The 20,051-nt window shown below is 44.9% G+C and overlaps 7 protein-coding genes across 7 annotated transcripts; 4 read left to right on the top strand and 3 right to left on the bottom strand.

The window, feature by feature from the left end:
• Positions 1-168: 168 nt before the first annotated feature.
• Positions 169-2,940, top strand: LAJ45_09991 (uncharacterized protein; the record flags this gene model as incomplete). Its single annotated transcript, XM_046119522.1, has 1 exon — positions 169-2,940. One exon carries the CDS (start codon positions 169-171, stop codon positions 2,938-2,940), a length of 2,772 nt encoding a protein of 923 aa, XP_045967373.1.
• Positions 2,941-4,106: 1,166 nt separating this feature from the next.
• LAJ45_09990 (uncharacterized protein) lies at positions 4,107-6,307 on the top strand (the record flags this gene model as incomplete). The annotated part of the gene is made up of 8 exons (XM_046119521.1): positions 4,107-4,124; positions 4,431-4,590; positions 4,670-4,831; positions 4,890-4,904; positions 4,960-5,332; positions 5,396-5,766; positions 5,827-6,166; positions 6,220-6,307. 8 exons carry the CDS (start codon positions 4,107-4,109, stop codon positions 6,305-6,307), a joined length of 1,527 nt encoding a protein of 508 aa, XP_045967372.1.
• Positions 6,308-7,338: 1,031 nt separating this feature from the next.
• On the top strand, positions 7,339-9,822 carry LAJ45_09989 (uncharacterized protein; the record flags this gene model as incomplete). Its single annotated transcript, XM_046119520.1, has 4 exons — positions 7,339-7,407; positions 7,489-9,081; positions 9,138-9,549; positions 9,605-9,822. 4 exons carry the CDS (start codon positions 7,339-7,341, stop codon positions 9,820-9,822), a joined length of 2,292 nt encoding a protein of 763 aa, XP_045967371.1.
• Positions 9,823-10,145: 323 nt separating this feature from the next.
• Positions 10,146-10,564, bottom strand: LAJ45_09988 (uncharacterized protein; the record flags this gene model as incomplete). Its single annotated transcript, XM_046119519.1, has 2 exons — positions 10,146-10,483; positions 10,543-10,564. The coding sequence occupies 2 exons, from the start codon at positions 10,562-10,564 to the stop codon at positions 10,146-10,148; spliced, it is 360 nt and encodes a 119-aa protein (XP_045967370.1).
• A 656-nt stretch (positions 10,565-11,220) lies between these two features.
• LAJ45_09987 (uncharacterized protein) lies at positions 11,221-12,615 on the bottom strand (the record flags this gene model as incomplete). Its single annotated transcript, XM_046119518.1, has 9 exons — positions 11,221-11,245; positions 11,301-11,321; positions 11,385-11,499; positions 11,552-11,881; positions 11,931-11,987; positions 12,044-12,136; positions 12,225-12,357; positions 12,410-12,445; positions 12,517-12,615. The coding sequence occupies 9 exons, from the start codon at positions 12,613-12,615 to the stop codon at positions 11,221-11,223; spliced, it is 909 nt and encodes a 302-aa protein (XP_045967369.1).
• An 870-nt stretch (positions 12,616-13,485) lies between these two features.
• LAJ45_09986 (uncharacterized protein) lies at positions 13,486-14,595 on the bottom strand (the record flags this gene model as incomplete). The annotated part of the gene is made up of 6 exons (XM_046119517.1): positions 13,486-13,508; positions 13,774-13,797; positions 13,856-14,060; positions 14,130-14,233; positions 14,293-14,358; positions 14,442-14,595. 6 exons carry the CDS (start codon positions 14,593-14,595, stop codon positions 13,486-13,488), a joined length of 576 nt encoding a protein of 191 aa, XP_045967368.1.
• Positions 14,596-17,190: 2,595 nt separating this feature from the next.
• LAJ45_09985 (uncharacterized protein) lies at positions 17,191-19,692 on the top strand (the record flags this gene model as incomplete). Its single annotated transcript, XM_046119516.1, has 9 exons — positions 17,191-17,256; positions 17,355-17,371; positions 17,427-17,499; positions 17,557-17,636; positions 17,693-17,750; positions 17,812-18,759; positions 18,922-19,111; positions 19,165-19,610; positions 19,672-19,692. The coding sequence occupies 9 exons, from the start codon at positions 17,191-17,193 to the stop codon at positions 19,690-19,692; spliced, it is 1,899 nt and encodes a 632-aa protein (XP_045967367.1).
• Between the last annotated feature and the right edge of the window lie 359 nt (positions 19,693-20,051).

Here is a 20,051-nt window from a genome sequence, read left to right as displayed (position 1 = left end):
GCCAACCTGAAACCAAAACACCACTACACCCACAGTAATTTCATCGTCTCCGTCACGGTGGAAATCCAGAATCAGAAAACACAGATCCTCAACATATACTCACCAGGACGAAGCGGACCCTTCGCAGAAATCTCCAGACAGATAACCACCATCCAAAACTGCCTCGTCATGGGAGACTTCAACAGCCACCACCAACACTGGTATGGGCACAGATCCCACGACTACACCAACACAATCAGAACGGACAAACCCGGATCCAGGAAAATAAAGAGATGGATCGATCGACAAAGGCTATCCCTACTTAACGAACCAGGCGAATTCACACATTTCCCCAGAAACAACAACAGACCGACCATCATTGACTTGACTTTAGTCAAAGGACCAGTACTGGACCATGACGTCCGGTGGAACATTGACCGACATGGAGCCGGATCCGACCATGGGAAAACCATCCTACAACTACGAATAGAGAAGCCCCCCCACACCCCCAGGAGACTATGGCATCGAACGAATTGGGAAAAACTGGAAGAGAACATCTCAGGCCTCCAGTTCCCCCCCGAAGCATGGGAATGCCAGAACCACACAAAGCAATCGGTCGACTTCATACTCGAACATATAGATAACCTGATAGATCAGGTGACCCCATGGAGCCAAGGACACATCAAATCTAAGAAATGGTGGACCCCAGAGCTGAAAGAAATCAAATCAACCCTCAACACACTAGAAAGGAAAGCCAGAAACACCCAAAAGGACGAAGATAGGGAATCTTTCAGGAAAACCAGTAGAAGATGGACGGCAGCAATCCGAAAAGCCAAAGCGGAACAAAGGGAAAAAGAACTCACGGAGGCCAAGGGAAGTGCCATCTGGAAACTAATCAACACGGGGAAAAGAAGGGACACTACAATCCCAACTATACAAGGTGAAGAAACGTTTGCGGGGAAGTGCCAAGCTCTAAGAGCCCAACTCTTCCCCACAAATTGGACGTCCCCCAACAACCCCCCACTCCAAATCAGACCCCCATCCTTTGACCTTAGTGACGATTTCCAGGAAGTAACAACAGAAGAAATCACGTCCGCAATCAAATCATGCCCAGCACATTCGGCCACTGGCCCTGACAACATACCATATCCTTTCATACAGGCAACAATTAAGTCAAACACCCAACTCTTCCAGGACATGTTCTCAGCCATGCTCCGACATGGAGTCCAACCGGACCGATGGAAAGTGGCAAAATGCATACCAATCCCGAAACCAGGAAAATCCGACTACTCATCGGCCAAAGCCTACCGACCCATCTCCCTACTACAATGCTTTAGCAAAGTACTGGAAAAGATAGTGGCAACAAGATTATGCACTGCCGGAACCATCCTGGAAACCCTTAGTAAAGACCAATTCGGAGGCAGACCAACTATCTCAGCGATCGATGCCTTACTCCGCACGCTCACGCCCATCCAACAAAACCTCCTGATCAAGCGAACTACAGGAACTACCCCAGACAGACCAGCACTCCTCACAAACGACATACAAGGAGCCTTCAACTGTGTCGACCACCTCCTACTCGCCGAGATCATGACCCAACAGAGATTTCCAACATACCTGACGACCTGGTGCAAGGAATTCAACACCAATCGAACACTTCAATTCCAATTTAACCACGAACTGGAACCACCACGACCATATTCCTCAGGACTACCCCAAGGATCCCCCCTATCCCCAGTACTATTTATGATATACGCCGGGGTAATAACAGACCCCACCAACTCTCCCAAAGAAATCAACACCACCTACATCGACGACGACGCACTCATCCAACTCGCGAAGTCCCCTCTCTTCATCACCAAAAGACTCAACGAAAGGATGGAAGAAAGAATTAAGAAAGCAGAACCCCTTAACATCAAATATGAACCCCAAAAATCCGACCTCGTCTTCTTCAAACCCACAACATCAAGCACCCCGGACCCTAAGAACTCGGTAAAAATCGCAAAAGAAGAAATCCACCCCAAAGATAGACTCAAATACGTAGGAGTCTGGCTGGACTCAACGCTCTCCTTCCGACCACACATCGAAGAAACCATCGCCAAAGGCCTCATAGCCCTAGGCAGAATCAGAAACATCGCCTACCTCCCAGGATCAACAACAAAATCCATCCACCACCTCATCGTCCAAGGCTTCCTCCCCACCATCCTATGGGGATCGGAGGCATGGTGGACAGGAGCCGACCACATCCTCCGATCATTATCCCCCCTCTACAACGAAGCCGCCAGGATTATAACAGGCCTACCCCGCTGGACCAAAACCGAAAAACTACTGAAAGAGGCAGCACTTCCCCCACTCGAACACCTCCTCAACCACAAATCGCGGAAGTACGGGACGCGCATCCTCTGCCACCCTGCGGACCACCCACTCAACGAAGGACTCATCCAACTCCTCCCCACCAGAATAAAAAACATTAAAGGCACAGGCCTACATCGGATTGCATCACTCATGCTACCCTTTCAGGAACCAGGTAACCACAGAGAAAGATGGATACAAAACGATACCCTCACCAAACGAATGATAGAAGAATGGAACTCCATCCCACTCATCAACTACCACGAACCAGGAACCCTAAAAATCCCACCAAAGCGAGCAAAACTCCTCCGATCCAAAGCAAAACTCATCCACCGCATACGATGTCAAGTCACTAGGATAGACAGATATGCAGCATTTACGGAACCTGAACCCTGCCAATGCGGCTCGGAACAATCCTCCAAACACACCATGATCGACTGCCCACGATGGACACAACTACGAAGGCCACTTATGGACAAAATCCCGGGGCCGCCCACTTGGGAAAACTGGCTATTTACCAACCTCAACGTAGACCTGATTCTACAGTTTGCAACAAAAACCAACCTACTCGACTGGTACGAAATGGACGAGGAGGACCCGGAGGAATGATGATCGGTTTCTTTGGTTTTTTCTCCTTTCTTTTCTGTACCTTCTTTTAAATTTCTTTCATCGTTTCCTTTGTTTCTCTCTTATGTTTGGCGGAGGGTCCGGCGTGCGATAAGTCCTGTACTTCAAAGCAATATAAAAATCCAAATCCAAATCCTGTATCTACCCCAACGAATACTACTTTTGTTCTACGCCTCGTCATAGGGTTCAACTAGTTGTCAGACTAGATAGAGCCACTCCATAGCCCATAGTCCTGAATACCTATTGCCACGTCCTCGCCTCGGTTGTATTCCTTGGCACCATAGTCCCTACGTCCATAGACCACCGTTACAATAAAACTATCTATCTATCTATCTTGTATTTACTCCATGAATACAATTCTTGTTCTACGTCTCGTCATAGGGTTCAACTGGTTGGTCAGACCAGGCAGAGCTGTCTCATAGTCCATAGTCTCGAATATCTATCGCTACGACCTTGCCTCGGTTGTATTCCTTGGCACTATAGTCCCTACGCCCATAGACCTCCATTACATCTACTCAGTAGCAGAGCCCTTAAAGATTATTGAGTTCTAGCAATAAATCTTTGAATAATCTAAACCTGATTTCTATCTTGCATGGCCAAATCTTTCTATCGGATTCCAGCGATACGTGGAATGACTGTCCCCGTTACACAATTACAATATAGCCGCAATCATCGATCTTAATAATATAACTCTGTATTAATTCGGAGCTATAATTCTCAAAATAGGCTCCACGGGACCCTAGTCATGGTGTTTTGCCTCTTTGCTAATAAAGAACCTGTCTATGTACAATGCCATTCGTTACCGACCCAATCCTTCCAAAGTCAGGGCGCTACTGATCGCCCTTTCGCTGCACTGAGTCCTGTAGGGCGTGAAAAACTATCCACTAAACGAAGGGATTTACGCCATGTAGTCATGAGACATCACTCGCTCTCTGGAGCAGCCATCTGCAGTTTAATGTTCAGCAAGTTGATTATGTTAGGCTTCACAAGCTGTCACTCTATACAATCGTTTGACATTCGTGGAGCTTCCTGACATTGGTGTTGACCTAGTTGAGTATGCTAATATTCCCTATTCACTTAACATCACTTTTGTTTTTCCAACCGTGTTTTTTCGCGGAAAGTTGTTTTCTTGCTAGGTACATATACTCATGACGTATGCGGTTGTTGTAAGGCCCCACCACCCCTCGTACTAGATTACTATTTTAATCTCGACTTCACTACATAAAGTACATAGCCTATAGATAGCGCTAGTGAAGAGTTCAGACCTTTTTTCGGTTGTATTTTTTGCTCAGAGATTTGTTTTGCTGCACTCCTTTCGGTAGAACACCCTCGTGGTTAGAGTAGGAAGGTGTACGTCCATCTAGGTATCTGACGTATTTACCCCTCCCAGGTTCTCTCCATTAGTTATCCTTCCTCCCACCTCTCCACCTCTCACGGGTTTACCACATATTTCTTTGCTTCTTGGGAATCAGTCTGTTTCCTCGTTCCGACTGAAGCAGCTGCTGAGTCTGATCACTCACCCCGCAACACTCATTATTCACCCCGCAACACTCAAAAGAACTACACCTACTTGTAAAACGTCATTTCATATAGCACAACCCCGCAATGGCTACGCAATCAAATCTGATTATGGTGAGCAATCGATTGCCTATATCACTAAAGAAAAAAGACAATGGTGAATACTCCTACAACATGTCCTCCGGGGGGCTAGTCAGCGGCCTGTCTGGGATGACCAAAGATACAACTTTCCACTGGTTTGGCTGGCCAGGACTAGAGGTCCCAGAGGGAGATGTAGACAAGGTCACGAAAGAACTAGAAGAGAAATATCAAGCTGTGCCTATTTGGATTCCTGATGAGATGGCCGATCGACATTGTGAGTTTGTCATTTGTACATCTTTATTGACCTTACACCGTAACTAACACTTCTCAAGATAACGGATTTTCAAGTAAGTCAGTCACAACCGGTACTATCACAGCTGTTCCTAATAAGTTTTCTTAAAGACTCGATTCTTTGGCCTTTGTTCCACTACCATCCCGGCGAAATCAGCTTCGATGAGAATGCGTGGGTCGCTTATAGAGATGCGAATAGACTATTTGCCAAGGCTGTCGCCAAGTCTGTTAAGGATGGCGACCTAGTATGGGTTCACGATTATCATTTGATGCTGCTCCCGGCTATGCTAAGGGAGGAGATCGGGACGTCGGTCAAGAATGTGAAGATTGGCTTTTTCCTGCATACACCATTCCCAAGCAGTGAAATATATAGAATTCTGCCAGTCAGAGAGGAAATTCTCGAAGGAGTTTTGCATTGCGATTTGCTAGGTTTCCATACTTTTGACTACGCCAGACATTTCCTATCATCCTGCTCTCGTATATTGTAAGTTTTCTACCTCAAGGGCACAATATCCAATATCTGAATGCATAATACTGATTCTTTTAGAGGGTTGACAACCACTCCGAACGGCGTAGAATTCAAAGGGAAACTACGAACCGTGGGCGCCTTCCCCATTGGCATAGATCCCGATAAGTTCACTGAAGGCTTGCAAAAACAATCAGTCCAAGATAGAATTGCTCAACTCGAAAAAAAATTCCAGGGTGTAAAACTTATCGTGGGCGTCGATCGGTTAGATTATATTAAGGGCGTTCCTCAAAAACTGCATGCATTGGAGGTATTCTTGACCGAGCATCCGGAATGGATTGGGAAAGTTGTTCTTGTTCAAGTGGCCGTCCCGAGTAGAGGCGATGTGGAAGAATACCAAAATCTTCGGGCAGTTGTAAACGAGCTTGTGGGCCGTATCAATGGTCGATTCGGTAGGATATAACGTCCAGGTAGAAACCCTTCATAGTAGGTGCTGACGACATCAACCTAAGGCTCTGTTGAGTTTATGCCTATTCACTTCATGCATAAGAGCGTCAACTTTGAAGAACTTATCTCCCTTTACGCCGTTTCCGATGTTTGTCTTGTTAGCTCCACCCGGGACGGCATGAATCTCGTTTCTTATGAGTACATCGCGACTCAGCAAAAACGACATGGAGTTATGATTCTCTCCGAATTCACTGGCGCAGCTCAAAGTTTGAACGGAAGTATCGTTGTCAACCCATGGAACACAGAGGAATTGGCAAACGCCATACACGAGGCTATAACACTTCCTCCTGATCTGCGAGAGGCAAATCATAAAAAGCTCTATGAGTACGTTACAAAGTATACAAGGTGAGCTTTCTTGCCACTGCCTTATAAACTAGATACTAACGAGGAGAAATAAGCTCTTTCTGGGGTCAATCCTTTGTCGGCGAGCTTACTGCTATTTCTGAACAAGCCGAAAAATCGACCCAGGTGGATGCGAGTACATGATCCTAGGAAACTGTATTCACCTGTTCACCTGTCCTCGTTTTTTCTTCTTTTACTTTTTCTGTTTTGTCCTCATCTCTGATGGGGTTATTCAGCATTCTTTTCAGACCCAGAATGGAGGGCATATGAAGGAGTAGATACTGTCCCGATTTCTAAGTACAAACTTGATAATTATATAGCCGAACCATATTTGCAACTTCAAATTGATAGAAAGAAGAGGGGGGAATAGCTTAGAACGGTGAGACCATTTTGGGCGTTATCGATTCAACGCAGTTATACAAATGGTTTATTAACTCCACGAATGACCTCCCAAGGAGGACACAAGAAAACGCTTCCAAAATGAGAGTTGAAGACTAGATACATACTTGCATATTCGATCATGAGAATGGGACTACAAAGCACCTTTCACAAGCAAGCCACAGAATGTGATTCTTGTTAAAGTTGGGCGTGGATTGATGATCTGGGGACAGCTTGACCCTACCTACATGTAGTTATGATAACCAGTTAGACCGACCCTCGAACCAATAATCTTTGCTCCGTTGACTTTCAAAACAAAGTCTTCCTGTAAAATTTGCCCTTTAATTCTGCTTTCTAAAGCAGCAAGGGCAATTCAACGAGGCAAATCTTATTTACAAATATTGATGTTTTTCCAGCGCCACCTCAGATGCTCAACAACAGCGGGTATTAAACCTAACCCTGGCTTCTACCACACTAGGGGGCTTGAACCTATTTTTGTAGGACCACACCGGACTGCTCTTAATTATGGCCTTAAGGATCTAGTGGGAGCAATTGTAGCGTTTCATGTTGCACCGTTTGAAACATTGAGATATGCACATAAATAGAACTGTAGGTACCAGGAGAGTACCCACACACGCACGTACCAGCCAGTGATCGGCTCAGGAATTCGTCTAGAGTATAGGACTCTACTTCATCTCTACTCTAGCTTTAAGGAGCTCTTCTGCTATTTTACCCCCAAACCAGTACTTTCATTACAAAACTAGCCATCAGAAATATCAGAACTTTCACTACATGCCATGAAGGCCAAGGCATATTCTACTTTACAGAAGACGTATGACCAGTCACACCTTATATGTTCCACGGCTGTAAATATCCCATCTACCCAAAAGACTTCTCCGCTTAATCAAGCTCCTTTCCTTGTGTATCTATTGATAGCGAGGCTTTAGGTATACTATGAAAGCCAGGGAAACGACGACGAGGCTCTGAGATGTTGGCGCGAGTGTCTTTCTCAACTCCGAGGTCATAATACTGCGGGCTATCGACCTTGCACCGAAACCGAGAGAACACTTCTGCATTCGCTGAAAACAATGCAAGATCATTGTCAGGAAAAGGTTGACATTTTGCAAACAATGTTAACGAGCAAGAAAAATATCCAGAATAATCAAATGAGAAATACTGGTGGCAATCTGGAGAAGATTGATCCTACGAAGCCTTTACCCACAGAGTGTGCAACACCGTCTCCTACCCCGCCGGCACTACCAGAGCGGCCACATCCGCCTCGTGCTTCTACTGCGATGTCTCCGTCGTCACTTGGGGTATATTCTACACGTAGCTTTCATTCGATCAGAACGATTCCCCTCGTGGGTGTCTCAGGATTATCACGAACACCTAATCCAGAAAAAAGAGCGTTTCTATCAACCCTACGATCCTCCAAAAAGGAAAAGAAAAGTGAGACCTCACCTAAACCAGAGGGCGTTACAGCTGTGAAAGCAGCTGCCCTTGCTTGGAACTCTCTATCGCGAGCCGAGGGAGAATCCTTCGCTCGTTCACTTTCAGTCCCATTAGCGGACAATGTGCACCATACCAGAAATCATGATGGGGCTTCTGCATCAACATTTGATCTTCCTAACAGCCTACATATCACATCCTATCAACAGCGTAGCCTGCCTAGTCTTATCCCACCCAAGGGGGTGCACCGCTCCTATGATGCGGTAGTTCCTCTCGGAAATTCTGGCCAACCCTCCCTTGGTCCTTTGCCTCCACCCCCTCCACCACATAAGTGTCCCATAGGTAGATCCTTGACTTCATCTCATGAATCCCCTATGGGCTTAGGAGATGTCCACACTTCCAAACATTACCATCAGTTGGACCTGGGTGTCTCGGTGCCCATTACTTCTACTACCACTACTGCTTCTGCTGCTGCTACTACTGCTACTACTACGCCAGAACTGAACCTCTTGAAATCTAGCGTTAAACGTTCAATGATAACGAACGTGAATTCACCCCTACCCAGAAAGCCAGTTCATCATACTCTGCAGATAGCTTCAATGGAGCGAAATAACCAGCGGAACCTGCCAATTCTCAAAGATGATCTCCATCAGACGAGCTCTCAACAGTTTGGCCAAATACTCGAGAGAGAAAACAATACTTATAGCGCCGGGAATACTTCTCAAGAGACTGTATTCCAAGATGACGCCGCGACAGAACAGGGTAATCGAATAGCTAATGCACTTAAGATGATTGGTAAAGGGGTGGATATGCAGGCTGCCTTGCAAGTAGCCAATGAGATAGTCATTCAGGGGGATGAGGTCAAGTGGGATGACATTGCCGGGCTAGACGCCGCAAAACTAGCTTTGAAGGAGGCCGTTGTCTATCCATTCTTGAGGCCTGACCTATTTAGTGGCCTAAGGGAGCCTGTAAGAGGGATGCTACTGTTCGGCCCTCCAGGCACTGGTAAAACGATGATTGCCAGAGCTGTTGCGACGGAATCGAAATCCACGTTCTTCTCGATATCGGCATCTTCTTTGACGTCTAAATATGTAAGCATTGCCTTATTCCTCACATAGGAAGCCAGCTATCTAAATGGGTCTTGCAGCTTGGTGAGTCGGAGAAGCTTGTTCGAGCTCTCTTCGCTCTAGCCAAAGCACTTGCACCAAGTATCATATTTGTAGATGAGATAGATTCCCTTCTTTCTTCTAGGAATGGGAACGGTGAACATGAGGCTACCCGGCGGATCAAGACGGAATTTTTGATCCAGTGGTCTGATTTAACAAGAGCTGCCGCCGGGAATGACACTAAAATAGGAGATGCCTCAAGAGTTTTAGTATTGGCTGCTACAAACTTACCTTGGGCGATTGACGATGCTGCTAGGCGAAGGTTCGTTCGTAGGCAGTATATTCCTTTACCAGAGGGATCAACGCGGGAAAAACAACTTTTACGACTATTGAGCAACCAGAAATATAAACTTAATCACGAAGAAATGGAGCATCTTGTTAGGCTTACTGACGGTGAGTTAACAGCATTCCTGATGACTTGAGGCATTGGGCTTATATCCACATAAAGGCTTTTCCGGCTCAGACTTGACTGCGTTGGCAAAGGATGCTGCTATGGGGCCATTACGCAGTCTCGGGGAGGCATTACTTCAGATGCAGAAAGATGACATTCGTCCGATAACCTTCTCAGACTTTGAAGCCAGCCTTACTTCGATAAGACCCAGCGTAAGTAAAGAAGGACTACAATTGTTTGAAGATTGGTCAAAAAAGTATGGAGAGCAAGTGTGAGGCGGTACTCCTCATCATAGGACCACTAGTTGAAATTCAACCGAACTTCCGGACCTTTGAGAGAACTCAAGGCATGAATTTGAACATGTACAATTACTTTCTGTCTTTGAAAGATGATGAGTGGACCGGCACGCGCCCTATCGCTCGCTACGCTGATATACCATCAGTCTTTCGTGAAATTCCGCAATGGGCGTTATAGTTATAGATTGGATGTTTTAGCGGTGACACTGACATCTCAAGGTAGCAGTCTCTATCCTCTAATATTTTTACAAACCCCATGCCTACATGTAAGTAAATAGTGACCCCCACCGTAGACTATTGCCCTAAACCCCTATTTGTTTGAGGCTTGAAGACTTTTCCTTTGCCTCGAGCCATTTCTCTGGTCTTAGTTCCTTCAAGACAAGAGAATTTTCCCATAACCAAGGCTTCGCTGCAACCCTCCTTTCCTCTTTCACAGCTCGCTTTTCCTTCATTCTAGCGAGCCATTGCTCGTGGGTCTCAACTGGCTTTCGGGGTTCAGCCGTTAGAACCGGCGAGATAATTTCGGCAACCATATGTTTTTTCATTTTCGAAGAGGTTTCGGGCTCGACACGAACGACGTCGCCTTCAACGCATGCTTGATATTCATCATGGACGAGGAGGATTTTGGTCGTACATAATCCTGTACAAAATTATTAGCATTGCAACGTGTGGGAGAAAGATTGGATGTAGATATCTGACCCTTCGAATATGCTTCTCCCATTGTAGCGTAGACACGCGTACCCTGATCGTCTTTAAAGCCCGTCCGCACGAAACGACAACACCAACCGGCATTGTAGGAGGATTATGATTAGTTTTGGTGGGGTTTCGGGATGAAATAATAGTGTGCGAAATCGGACAGGACGTGAGGTTGAAATTAAGTTGATGCACTAGTGGGGCACCCACGGCACTTTCTCGATCTCGACTTAGCCGAATAAGGATGCAATTATGTATGCAGTTACATATAGTTAATTAGATGGCATTCCTATCCAATCAGCGAAGGCTTAACTTGATGGCAATCTTATAGAGTACAATAGTTAGATGATCTAGCTAGTTATTGATTATTTGGTTTTAAACTAATAATGGTTTTTTGTCCTCTCCTAACCCTAAAATCGCATATTTACATGGGCCATAAAACTATATAAATCATTCATGGTAAATTCCCCTAGTTCGAACCTGTATAAATGCCAAAAAAAAAAAAAAAAAAAAGAGAGAGAGGGAAAAAAGGGTTTCCACTTGATTCACACCAATCCGGCAAATGTTTACCCGCTTCTAAATTTATGATGATTGAAAAGAGCAGCTATGGTCCTAACCAAGGACAAGTAAGAATTCGTCGAACGAAGATTTTTAACGCTATACATTCTTATTGGACAAGACAAATTAATTGTTGCGGAGAAGATAGTATCTATAAATTAAGCTATTAGTAATGGCGCACAAACTGGGGGAACCGAAATCTATACTTGGCCATTTCATACGATGTCCTATCAAGATATTAGTTTCCTTAGATAGTGATAAATTGTGGGTTGGAGGTGTTTCAAACATACCAGCAAATGGCTGTGCTAGGCATGGTGGTGACAATGCGAGGCCTTAATCCTCTGGCAAATCCCTTCATCCCCTCCCTTTCATAAATAATCTTTGCAGCGTTAACAAGACCATCACCTACAACATGTCAGACTCTTTATAACGTCAGTTTAAGTATAGGTTTGCCCACAATTACGTATCCGCATATTGGTCGAAGTTCCTCTGGTCTGCAATAAGGTCTTGATAACGTCCAAAGGAGTGGTCATCGCTGCAGCTACGGCGCCTGCCATTCCACCAGCCACACAGTGCGAAAAGGGATCATATCTTTTAACGGGATTCAACACCTTAGAAAAGCTTTCGTATACTGTGAATTGAATCGCAGTGAATGGAATGGTCATTGCAAGAGTTGTCGGATATGAGATGTAAAACGCTCGAAATCCTTCATTACGATATACAGTACGAGCGCATTCGGTGATTGACTCGTATGTCGATCCGTGAACCTGCATGCGCTGCTTGATGACTGTATCCCGTTTTAGCGAAGGTATAATCCAATGACTGGAATATCTCACCATCAAAGGGATTCATCAAAGCATCACTGGCAATTGTGGCACAAGCTCCGGCAGTGGCTGTTACTTATAATTAGCACAGCACAGCGCGAGAGGGATATCTACCGGTACTATACCAACTGCGAATGGATGGTGTTCCGATCCATCATTACCGCCAAGCTTTTGCTTAACTGCCTCGTATGTTCCGAAATAAACCGCATGAGCAGGACCTGCGAGAAAACCCGGTTATAGGCGTTCCTTATTAAACTCTCACTGTGCTCATAACCCAAACTCGACATGCAAACGACGTATACGTACCAGCACCCAGCGCCACGCTCGCAATCCCTCTCCATAATGAACGGACGCCTTCTGTAGATGATATTTGAGCGACAGCGTTTGTGATACCTGAATACATCGCTGCTGGTGTGGGGTTGACAATTTGCATTCGGGTCTGAATACTAGTTAACTCTTGCCGTAACAGATCTTGAAGTTTGCTGGTAAACCTTTATGGCATCCACAGGATACATAACAACATGTTCCTAAGAGTAGATAGGTATTCGTCAGTCCCAGACAAAATACCAGTCAAGTCGGGCATAAAGGATATATGAACCATTATTCCAGCAAAGGCGCCGGCGACGAGGTTCGAAGCCAGACTTCCGCCTGGAAGACCTTCATATTCGATCTCCTGAAGCGGTTCATGGTCGGCCATAGGAATTGACCAAGCTTTCTACTAAACTGGTATTTGGGGAGAGCTGGGCTGCGTTTTCCAAGGAACTAAGCTGTTCCTTTTCACTAATGCTGTGTTCGAAATCCGGTAAGTAAGAGTACCGGAATCAAGATGGTAGAATGCCTACTGAGATAGGTAGAAAATTATGGAGGAAGGAAGTTTGTTAGTGAGGGAGATTGTAAAGTCACTAAGATGCGGCGAGATGCAACGTGACGTTGGGCGAAAGTTGAAGTGAAAAGGCGGTGACGGAGAATTTCGTGGGGGAAACGTTGAGTTTTTTTTCTAGAGTTGCAAGAGGCACGGCAACAACCACAAGTAAAGCTCGCCAAGGTTATCGTTACTCTTTTGCCCTGTATCGTTTTTATGTCTCCAAAGTTCTTTGTCTCTTGTTCCTCTTCCTCCTCCTCCTCTTCTTCTTGTCTTCACGTTTCCGCGGGTGTGGTTTCGCTTGATTGTACCCCGCGCGATAAGTCGGCTACTCCGCCAGAATTCAAGGTCTCAGAAGTAATAAGTTATGCGAATCTATTCACACGAATACGTGCATACATGCGTGTACATATAAGTGACCTTATTTTCAAGCTCCTAGATTATTTGTATCTATGAGTTCCGGCCCTTTTAGAAGAGGTCAGCTCTCCAATTCTTCCCATTTAAAATTACAGCTATCGATACACACGTTTCGTGATAATCAAGCGCAACTCAGGAGTGTGAACCAAGGTGATTCAACCTCAGGGAAGATTATACAAGGCTGGAAACATCTCATTAAATAGGAACAAGACGTTAATGTTACTCGTAAAACCACTGTCTGACCCTAATGTATTTTGCCTCCTATAAATTCTTCTAAACGCTAGATGATCACGATTTAAAATTATAAGACTCTATTTTTCACGGCCGTATGTAAGCACACATATTCTGAGTGGTTTGAGGCACAGTGAGGAAAGTCTTGCTCGACTACTAAGCCAATTCCATATATCCGAAAGGAGATTGTGAAAGGGGAAGCGAATTGGTAAATGAATTATGCTGAGGCTTAGGGAGAAGAAAGAAGGGAGAAGAAGAAGCTTGGGTTTTCTGAGCTTCCTTGTTTTTAAAAATGAAGGTAAGAGCATCCGAGCATTCTTAATTTACGCAATTACTACCACTCACGTAAAACGTTCTCAGCAGCAGACACTATTATTAAGTCAGCAATCGGCAGATAGAAGTTCAGTTAATATTTCGAACGTGCTACCTTTGATTCCAGTGTTATCGGGCTCAATGAATGTCTTCAAGACCTTGCCATCATCCACTATTAAAGCATATCTTTTACTTCTAGGACCGCCGAATATTGCTGTCCCGTCAAAAGCTAAATCCAATGCATTTGTAAGTTTCAAGGCAGGGTCTGCCAAAAACCGAATTCCAGCCTCTTTACTACCCTGTAAAGATTCACCCCATGCCTGCGTATGATTTCATGTGAGTTTTCCACTATCTCATAGCGCTCTAAGCCTCAGGGCATGAGCCTTTACCTTTGTAACGAAAGGATCGTTAACAGCAATAACATAGATTGGGATCTTGCGATCTGCCGATATATACCCAGGTATATGAGACGTACTGCACCCGGGCGAGAAGGCTGTAGAACAGAGTTATTTCTCGCTATAAAATTTCTCGATTCGGGCCGAAGGAATGTACCAGCAGGAACCCCGAGCAGAATTGCCTTCTTTCCCTTGAGCTCTTTTCCGATTGATATTTTGTTACCTGTAGCACAGAATCATTAATCACCGATGTCTTATCAGGCATGTAGTAGTGGTGTTAATGATTGAGGAAGTTTGTTATCGGACCTGGGGAATCTTCCATAACCTCAATATCAGGAATACGGTCGTTCACATTAATAAAAGTGCTCGCAGAAACATGGAAAGGACGTGCTGCTGCAGCTGAGAAGGTTCTTTGAAAGAATTGTGTAGATACATTGCGGAAAATAAATCTGGGGGACATGTTGATGGCTGTGTTTTATGATGGGCGGAGGCGGAAGGGATGGTTGACATTGTCAAATATGCCTTGATTTGCACAACAACCTAACCTACATGTAGTGCAGTAACTGTTCTTACATATACTCCAGACAGTATATGTAGGTACATGTATGCAGCAGGATATTGCGCCAGGAGCCTAACATCCACACGTACCTACACGTACCACCTACACCTGAACTTTACTAGTACTCAGGGTCTCGGCGCCGAGAACACCAGAATTAAGTCAATAAGTATAGCTCCTTCTCGGTAGCAAGACATATTTTTAGGGAGAGAAAAAAAAGAAAGAAAAATATTCACTTCATGATAAAATAGATTTTTGTTTGAATTAATTATTTGAGCCGTGGTGAATTAGAAATTTGCAGTTTATACCAGAGCGAGTTGTGGGTTTCAGAAGCTGGGCGCCGTACATAACCAGTACAGTCGCCCTCCGATGTAACGAATGCCACTATACCGAATATTTGCTGTACCGAACCACTTGGGCCAGCTTCTTTTTTGTTTCAGCAAAGAATTTAGTCTGCTATACCGAATAATGCCGGGTAATCTGCTGTACCGAAAAAAAAATGGCCCAATATGCACGTTCGTTATAGCGGAGGGCGACTGTACATGGAGGTACATGTAGTCTAGATGTAAGGAGTACCATAGATTCAGGCATCTAGCCCTGATCCACCTACAGTCTAGGCCAATGTAGGTAGGGTACCCAGATCAGTCACTGCCAGTGTGGCTGATCATGTCAACAATTAGCCACCATCATTGACATTGAGGTTATCGATAAGAGGTCACATGACCCTTGGACTGGAACATGCCGTATCTGAACAGTGGCGGCTGATGGAACGGGAAATTGCTTACAGAATCGGACCCGCCGGCGACCTGAGGAGTCGCGTACATACACTTACGGAAGGGATGGACGAAGCCGGGGCAATAGATCAACTTGGTCCGCTCCCGTCATGGGCTAACGATCCAACAAGTTCTGTAGCGCCTACACCGCGGAGATTCATCGTAGGTCTTACTTTGCGAGTCTTGGAACACAGTACCGACATACCATGAAGACTCAAGTATCAATTAGACTATGCATACTCAAAAAGACCTATGTACTTACGATTAGATTGTTTTGTGCTTGATGTAATTGTTACTTTTTCAACCTGCCCTGGTCTACGTTTTCGACAAGAAAGAATTGTGAATTGTATCATATAGAGTACAGATATATGGTGAGTGGTGCTCACAACTCGATGTTCCTATGGTTTCTTTTTTTCCTCGTCTCGTGGATACCTAGGCGGGTAGGCAGGCAAGGGTTGCAAAAAGAAACCCAACACAGCGGGATATGCTGTCTGTGCGCGAGTCCAAGCAGAAGACCTAGAGTGGAAGAACACTGGAGACGATGATACGCACCATTTCCTGTGGAATATCGGTATTTCAATTTATAGAAACACTTGACGGTCTGTCGTTGAATATGTACGCAGTACTCTCACTTCTTTCTTTACGCAGTGGTTTTCATCGTGTTCCAAGCAAGCTATATGTACTACATGTATCCAACTAAATGCTCCATTTCAGGCCGTGCATGTAGAGTAAATATGATCCTACCGGTAGGCTTGCATATAGCAACATAGTACCCTGAGACTGTTCCCGGTCTGGTCTTTTAAATCCCGGGGCGCGACATTTGAGATGATAAGTTCCCTAGGATCATACGCAGTGGACCAACCAGATGATTAGAACATGCCCGTCACGATCTCTATTTAAATGTTTCTTTCTATGGTGGCATGGCGCTCGAGTCCTAATCGGGGGGCATCTAGAGCACATTACATGTATGGGCTTTAGCAGAAATCACAGAAGAAGGCATCTGTAGGTTGTGTACCTACTCCTCCTCTTTCTCCTGCCTAGGATAAAATACACAACCAACTTAGTACCAACCTAATACCTGCCTGTACCACTACGCAGCTGATACCACTGCATGTGAGGAACGCCCATGTTTGTCATTAAAAGAGAGCAGAATAGGTATCAACTGTCCACTGCATACATGTACATAGTGTACCTACAGTAGGTACTCTACTAGTACTCTTCTCTACTTGGCACTGGTATTGGCTCTTAGCGGCTTGGGCTTCCACTCTCTCGCTCTGTATCTTTCGCTTCTGTCGCCCATCCTGGGATTATTTCAGCACACCCACCCGTCCCCTTTCCCACCCCACCGAACGCCTCCTTGCTGCTTCTCTTTTCTCTTACCCTACCCCCACCCCAGAGAAACCTTACTAGACTACGTCCGACCCAAATATCGTTTACCTCAACCTTCGGTAACTCGTTCTCGACCCTTTCTCCTCCCACCATTCGCCTCTGCTCCACTTGCAGGCTGTGATGGGATCCTGTTCCCTGTGTCATTACTCACAACCTCAATAACTACCTCATTTGGACTTCTGGATTTTTATTTTTTATTTTTACAATAGCTCTGTGGCACTTCACCTCTGTGTAATACCAAGCTCTCTTCGACGTTAAGTTCGCCGATTCTTGGGGAACTTTGAGCTCCCTGATTTGAACTTTTCCTCCCGGCATTCCTCGCACAAAATACATTATAATGGATGGTGCCAATTCCGCCGGCGGTGATGGAGGAATAGGAGCTTCTTCGAACAGTAGCGATTTTGTGAGTTTTGGAAAATTCCCGCGATTGTTCCTATCGCAAATTCGGATGTTAGTATATATCCTAGCGAGACGATGTATTCTAATAAATTCATTTATTAGGTCCGGAAACTCTTCAAGTACGTCTCGACCTCCAATTGCTTGAGCACACCTTAATAAGACCGTTCCCCCCAGGATGCTTGAGGACCCTTCGCATAAGGATATAGTTAGATGGAATGAGACTGGGGATAGCTTTATTGTGGTTGATGTGTGATATGGCCACCCAGAACTTTTTGGAACGCTCTCTAACAGTTTTTATGGACAGACGAACGATTTCACGAAAAAGATTCTGCCTAATCACTTTAAACATTGCAATTTTGCTAGTTTTGTAAGACAGTTAAATAAGTTGGTCCCCAATTTATGTCGAATAACCAAGGCACACAGCACTGATATCTCGACAGATATGACTTTCACAAGATTCGAAATTACGATGCGGGGGGTGGAGGAAATCAGCATCAGGTTTTTATTATATCCTTGTGTTTTGACGAGAGCGTCCTGGATCGGTTATAACTTTAAATAGGCTTGGGAATTTAAACATCCGGACTTCCAGAAACATAATAAAGACAATCTTGACAACATTAGGAGAAAAGCACCTGCTCCACGAAAACAGCAATCACAGGGTGATGAAGTTGGCTCGCAGCAAATTGAAGAACTACAAAACCAGGTTCGGGATCTTTTAAAGTCACAGAGCTTAATGGATGCTAGGGTACAAAGCTTGACCACCGAGAACCATGCAGTCCTGCGAGAGCTGCAACATACCAAGGAAATGCTTCAAACCCATCAGCATATGATACATTCACATGATTCATATTTAAACAAAGTGGTGCAGCTTCTGTGGAAGTTGGATGCAGAGATCAAAGAGTTAAGAGGAGTGGGTGGGAAACGGGACGGAGAACATTCGGAGGTCGTTTCACCTGCTGGTGGTAACACAGGGTTCGGTGCTCCGGCCACTTCGTCAAATGACCAGAATGGCTCGTCGAGTTCATCGCAACAGGCGCAAAGACTCATGAGCAGTTTTGCGGAAATTTCAAAGGCAAACCCCTCTTTACAAAACATGAGTGATATTGGGCAGCCTAGCCAACCAGAGTCTGTTGGTGGTTATGAAGACTATAGTCAGCTGGGTCGACATCTACAAAATGGTCATCAGTCGAATTCAATGCAGAATGGAGGTATTCAAAGTGTAGGGCCTAGCGGGAATCATATATACAACATAGGGGCGTCATCTGGAATGGGAGACGTTTACGGGAGCGGGCAGGTGGGGAATATCACATTTCCCATTACTGCTCCTAACCCCGAAAATGGGACATTAAATTCATCTGCAAGACCAAATGCCGGTCGTAAAAAGAGCTCATCATTCGTCACCAATTGGGCTACCCCTCCCAGGGTTCTGCTGGTTGAAGATGATCCCACATGCGCACGGATTGGAACCAAGTTTCTTCAGACTGCACAGTGCGGGGTTGATATGGCGGTCAGATTCTCCCTTTTGCTACCAATCATAGATGGTTTTTCTTGACGGTTTTATGAAGATCAAGCTCTCAGTCGAGACAGGCTCTTACTATTTCAGTCATTATCAAGACCTTATGTTCTCTCTACATTATTACAATGATTGAAAAGCTGACAACCAATTCAGACTGATGGGATAGGCGCCGTAAAGAAGCTTAATAGCGGTAGATATGATTTAGTGCTCATGGATATTGTCATGCCACATTTGGACGGGGTATCAGCAGCCGCATTAATCAGACAATTTGACAAAGACACACCTATCATCGCTATGACATCGAACATTCGACGTGACGATATACAGACTTATTTTAACAATGGTAAGTTCTAAATCCACCCAGGACCATAGTGAAAAAATTAGTTGACTCTTTAGGTATGAATGATGTCTTGCCAAAACCTTTCACAAAAGAGGGACTATTGAAACTGCTGGAAAGATGCCTAAGTCATCTTAAAGTAAACAAAAACACGGGGCAAATACCGCATCAGTTGAGTTTCAACGGACCTGACAATGATAACGGCGGGCCATTGGTTAAACCGACAAACTCATCGAAATACTCTCATTCGCCTTCTAAATCCCCTCCTAACCCTACCATATATGGGCGCTCGCCTAACGATATTGATGAAGATCCGATCGGAGAAGCGGCATCTGCCTTAGACAACTCATACCTCAACATGATGGGCCCATATGTGGACAATAATAATACTCACGACCAAGCAAGCAACTACTCCTCGCCAGCCAATTCTTCACGTGGCCTTCGGCGTGGGGCTTCTGAGATGGATGATCATCCATCTCATCTAGGCGGGATTGATATCAAAAAGGCACGATACCTGCCATGAAACGTATTCACTATTCGTTAACTCGCCACCCGCCTTTGTTTAGTTAAAACCGCGACTCAGTTGATTTCGTAGAATCGATTCAGCTTTGTTTTGTTCTCTTGTTTATTTTGCAGCATATACTCACTTAATTCTGATGGGATGCTTTTCTGGGATCGGATATGGCGTGGGTGGTTTTTATCTCATTTCATTCTGTTTATTTTTGACTACTAGTGTCTTGGATTCTGTCTTTTCAAGTTTTGGGGTGTTTACCAAAACGTTGGCAAGTGTGCAATTCCCAACTTTATTACAATCCTTCGTGATCGACAAGATTTTCTTCGGGCTAGATATTACTCCTGCATCTGTACATGTAATTTTTCTTTTCATATTACTCATTGTTTGTACGGGGTTAGGTGTCGTTTCTTTGGTGTTAGGGCCTGAATAGAG

Source organism: Morchella importuna (genome assembly GCF_003444635.1).
Source record: "Morchella importuna strain M04M26 chromosome Unknown Morimp01GS040, whole genome shotgun sequence".
Classification (NCBI taxonomy): domain Eukaryota; kingdom Fungi; phylum Ascomycota; class Pezizomycetes; order Pezizales; family Morchellaceae; genus Morchella; species Morchella importuna.
The sequence above is the reverse complement of the archived record's forward strand: the minus strand, read 5'-3'. Positions and strand labels throughout refer to the sequence as shown.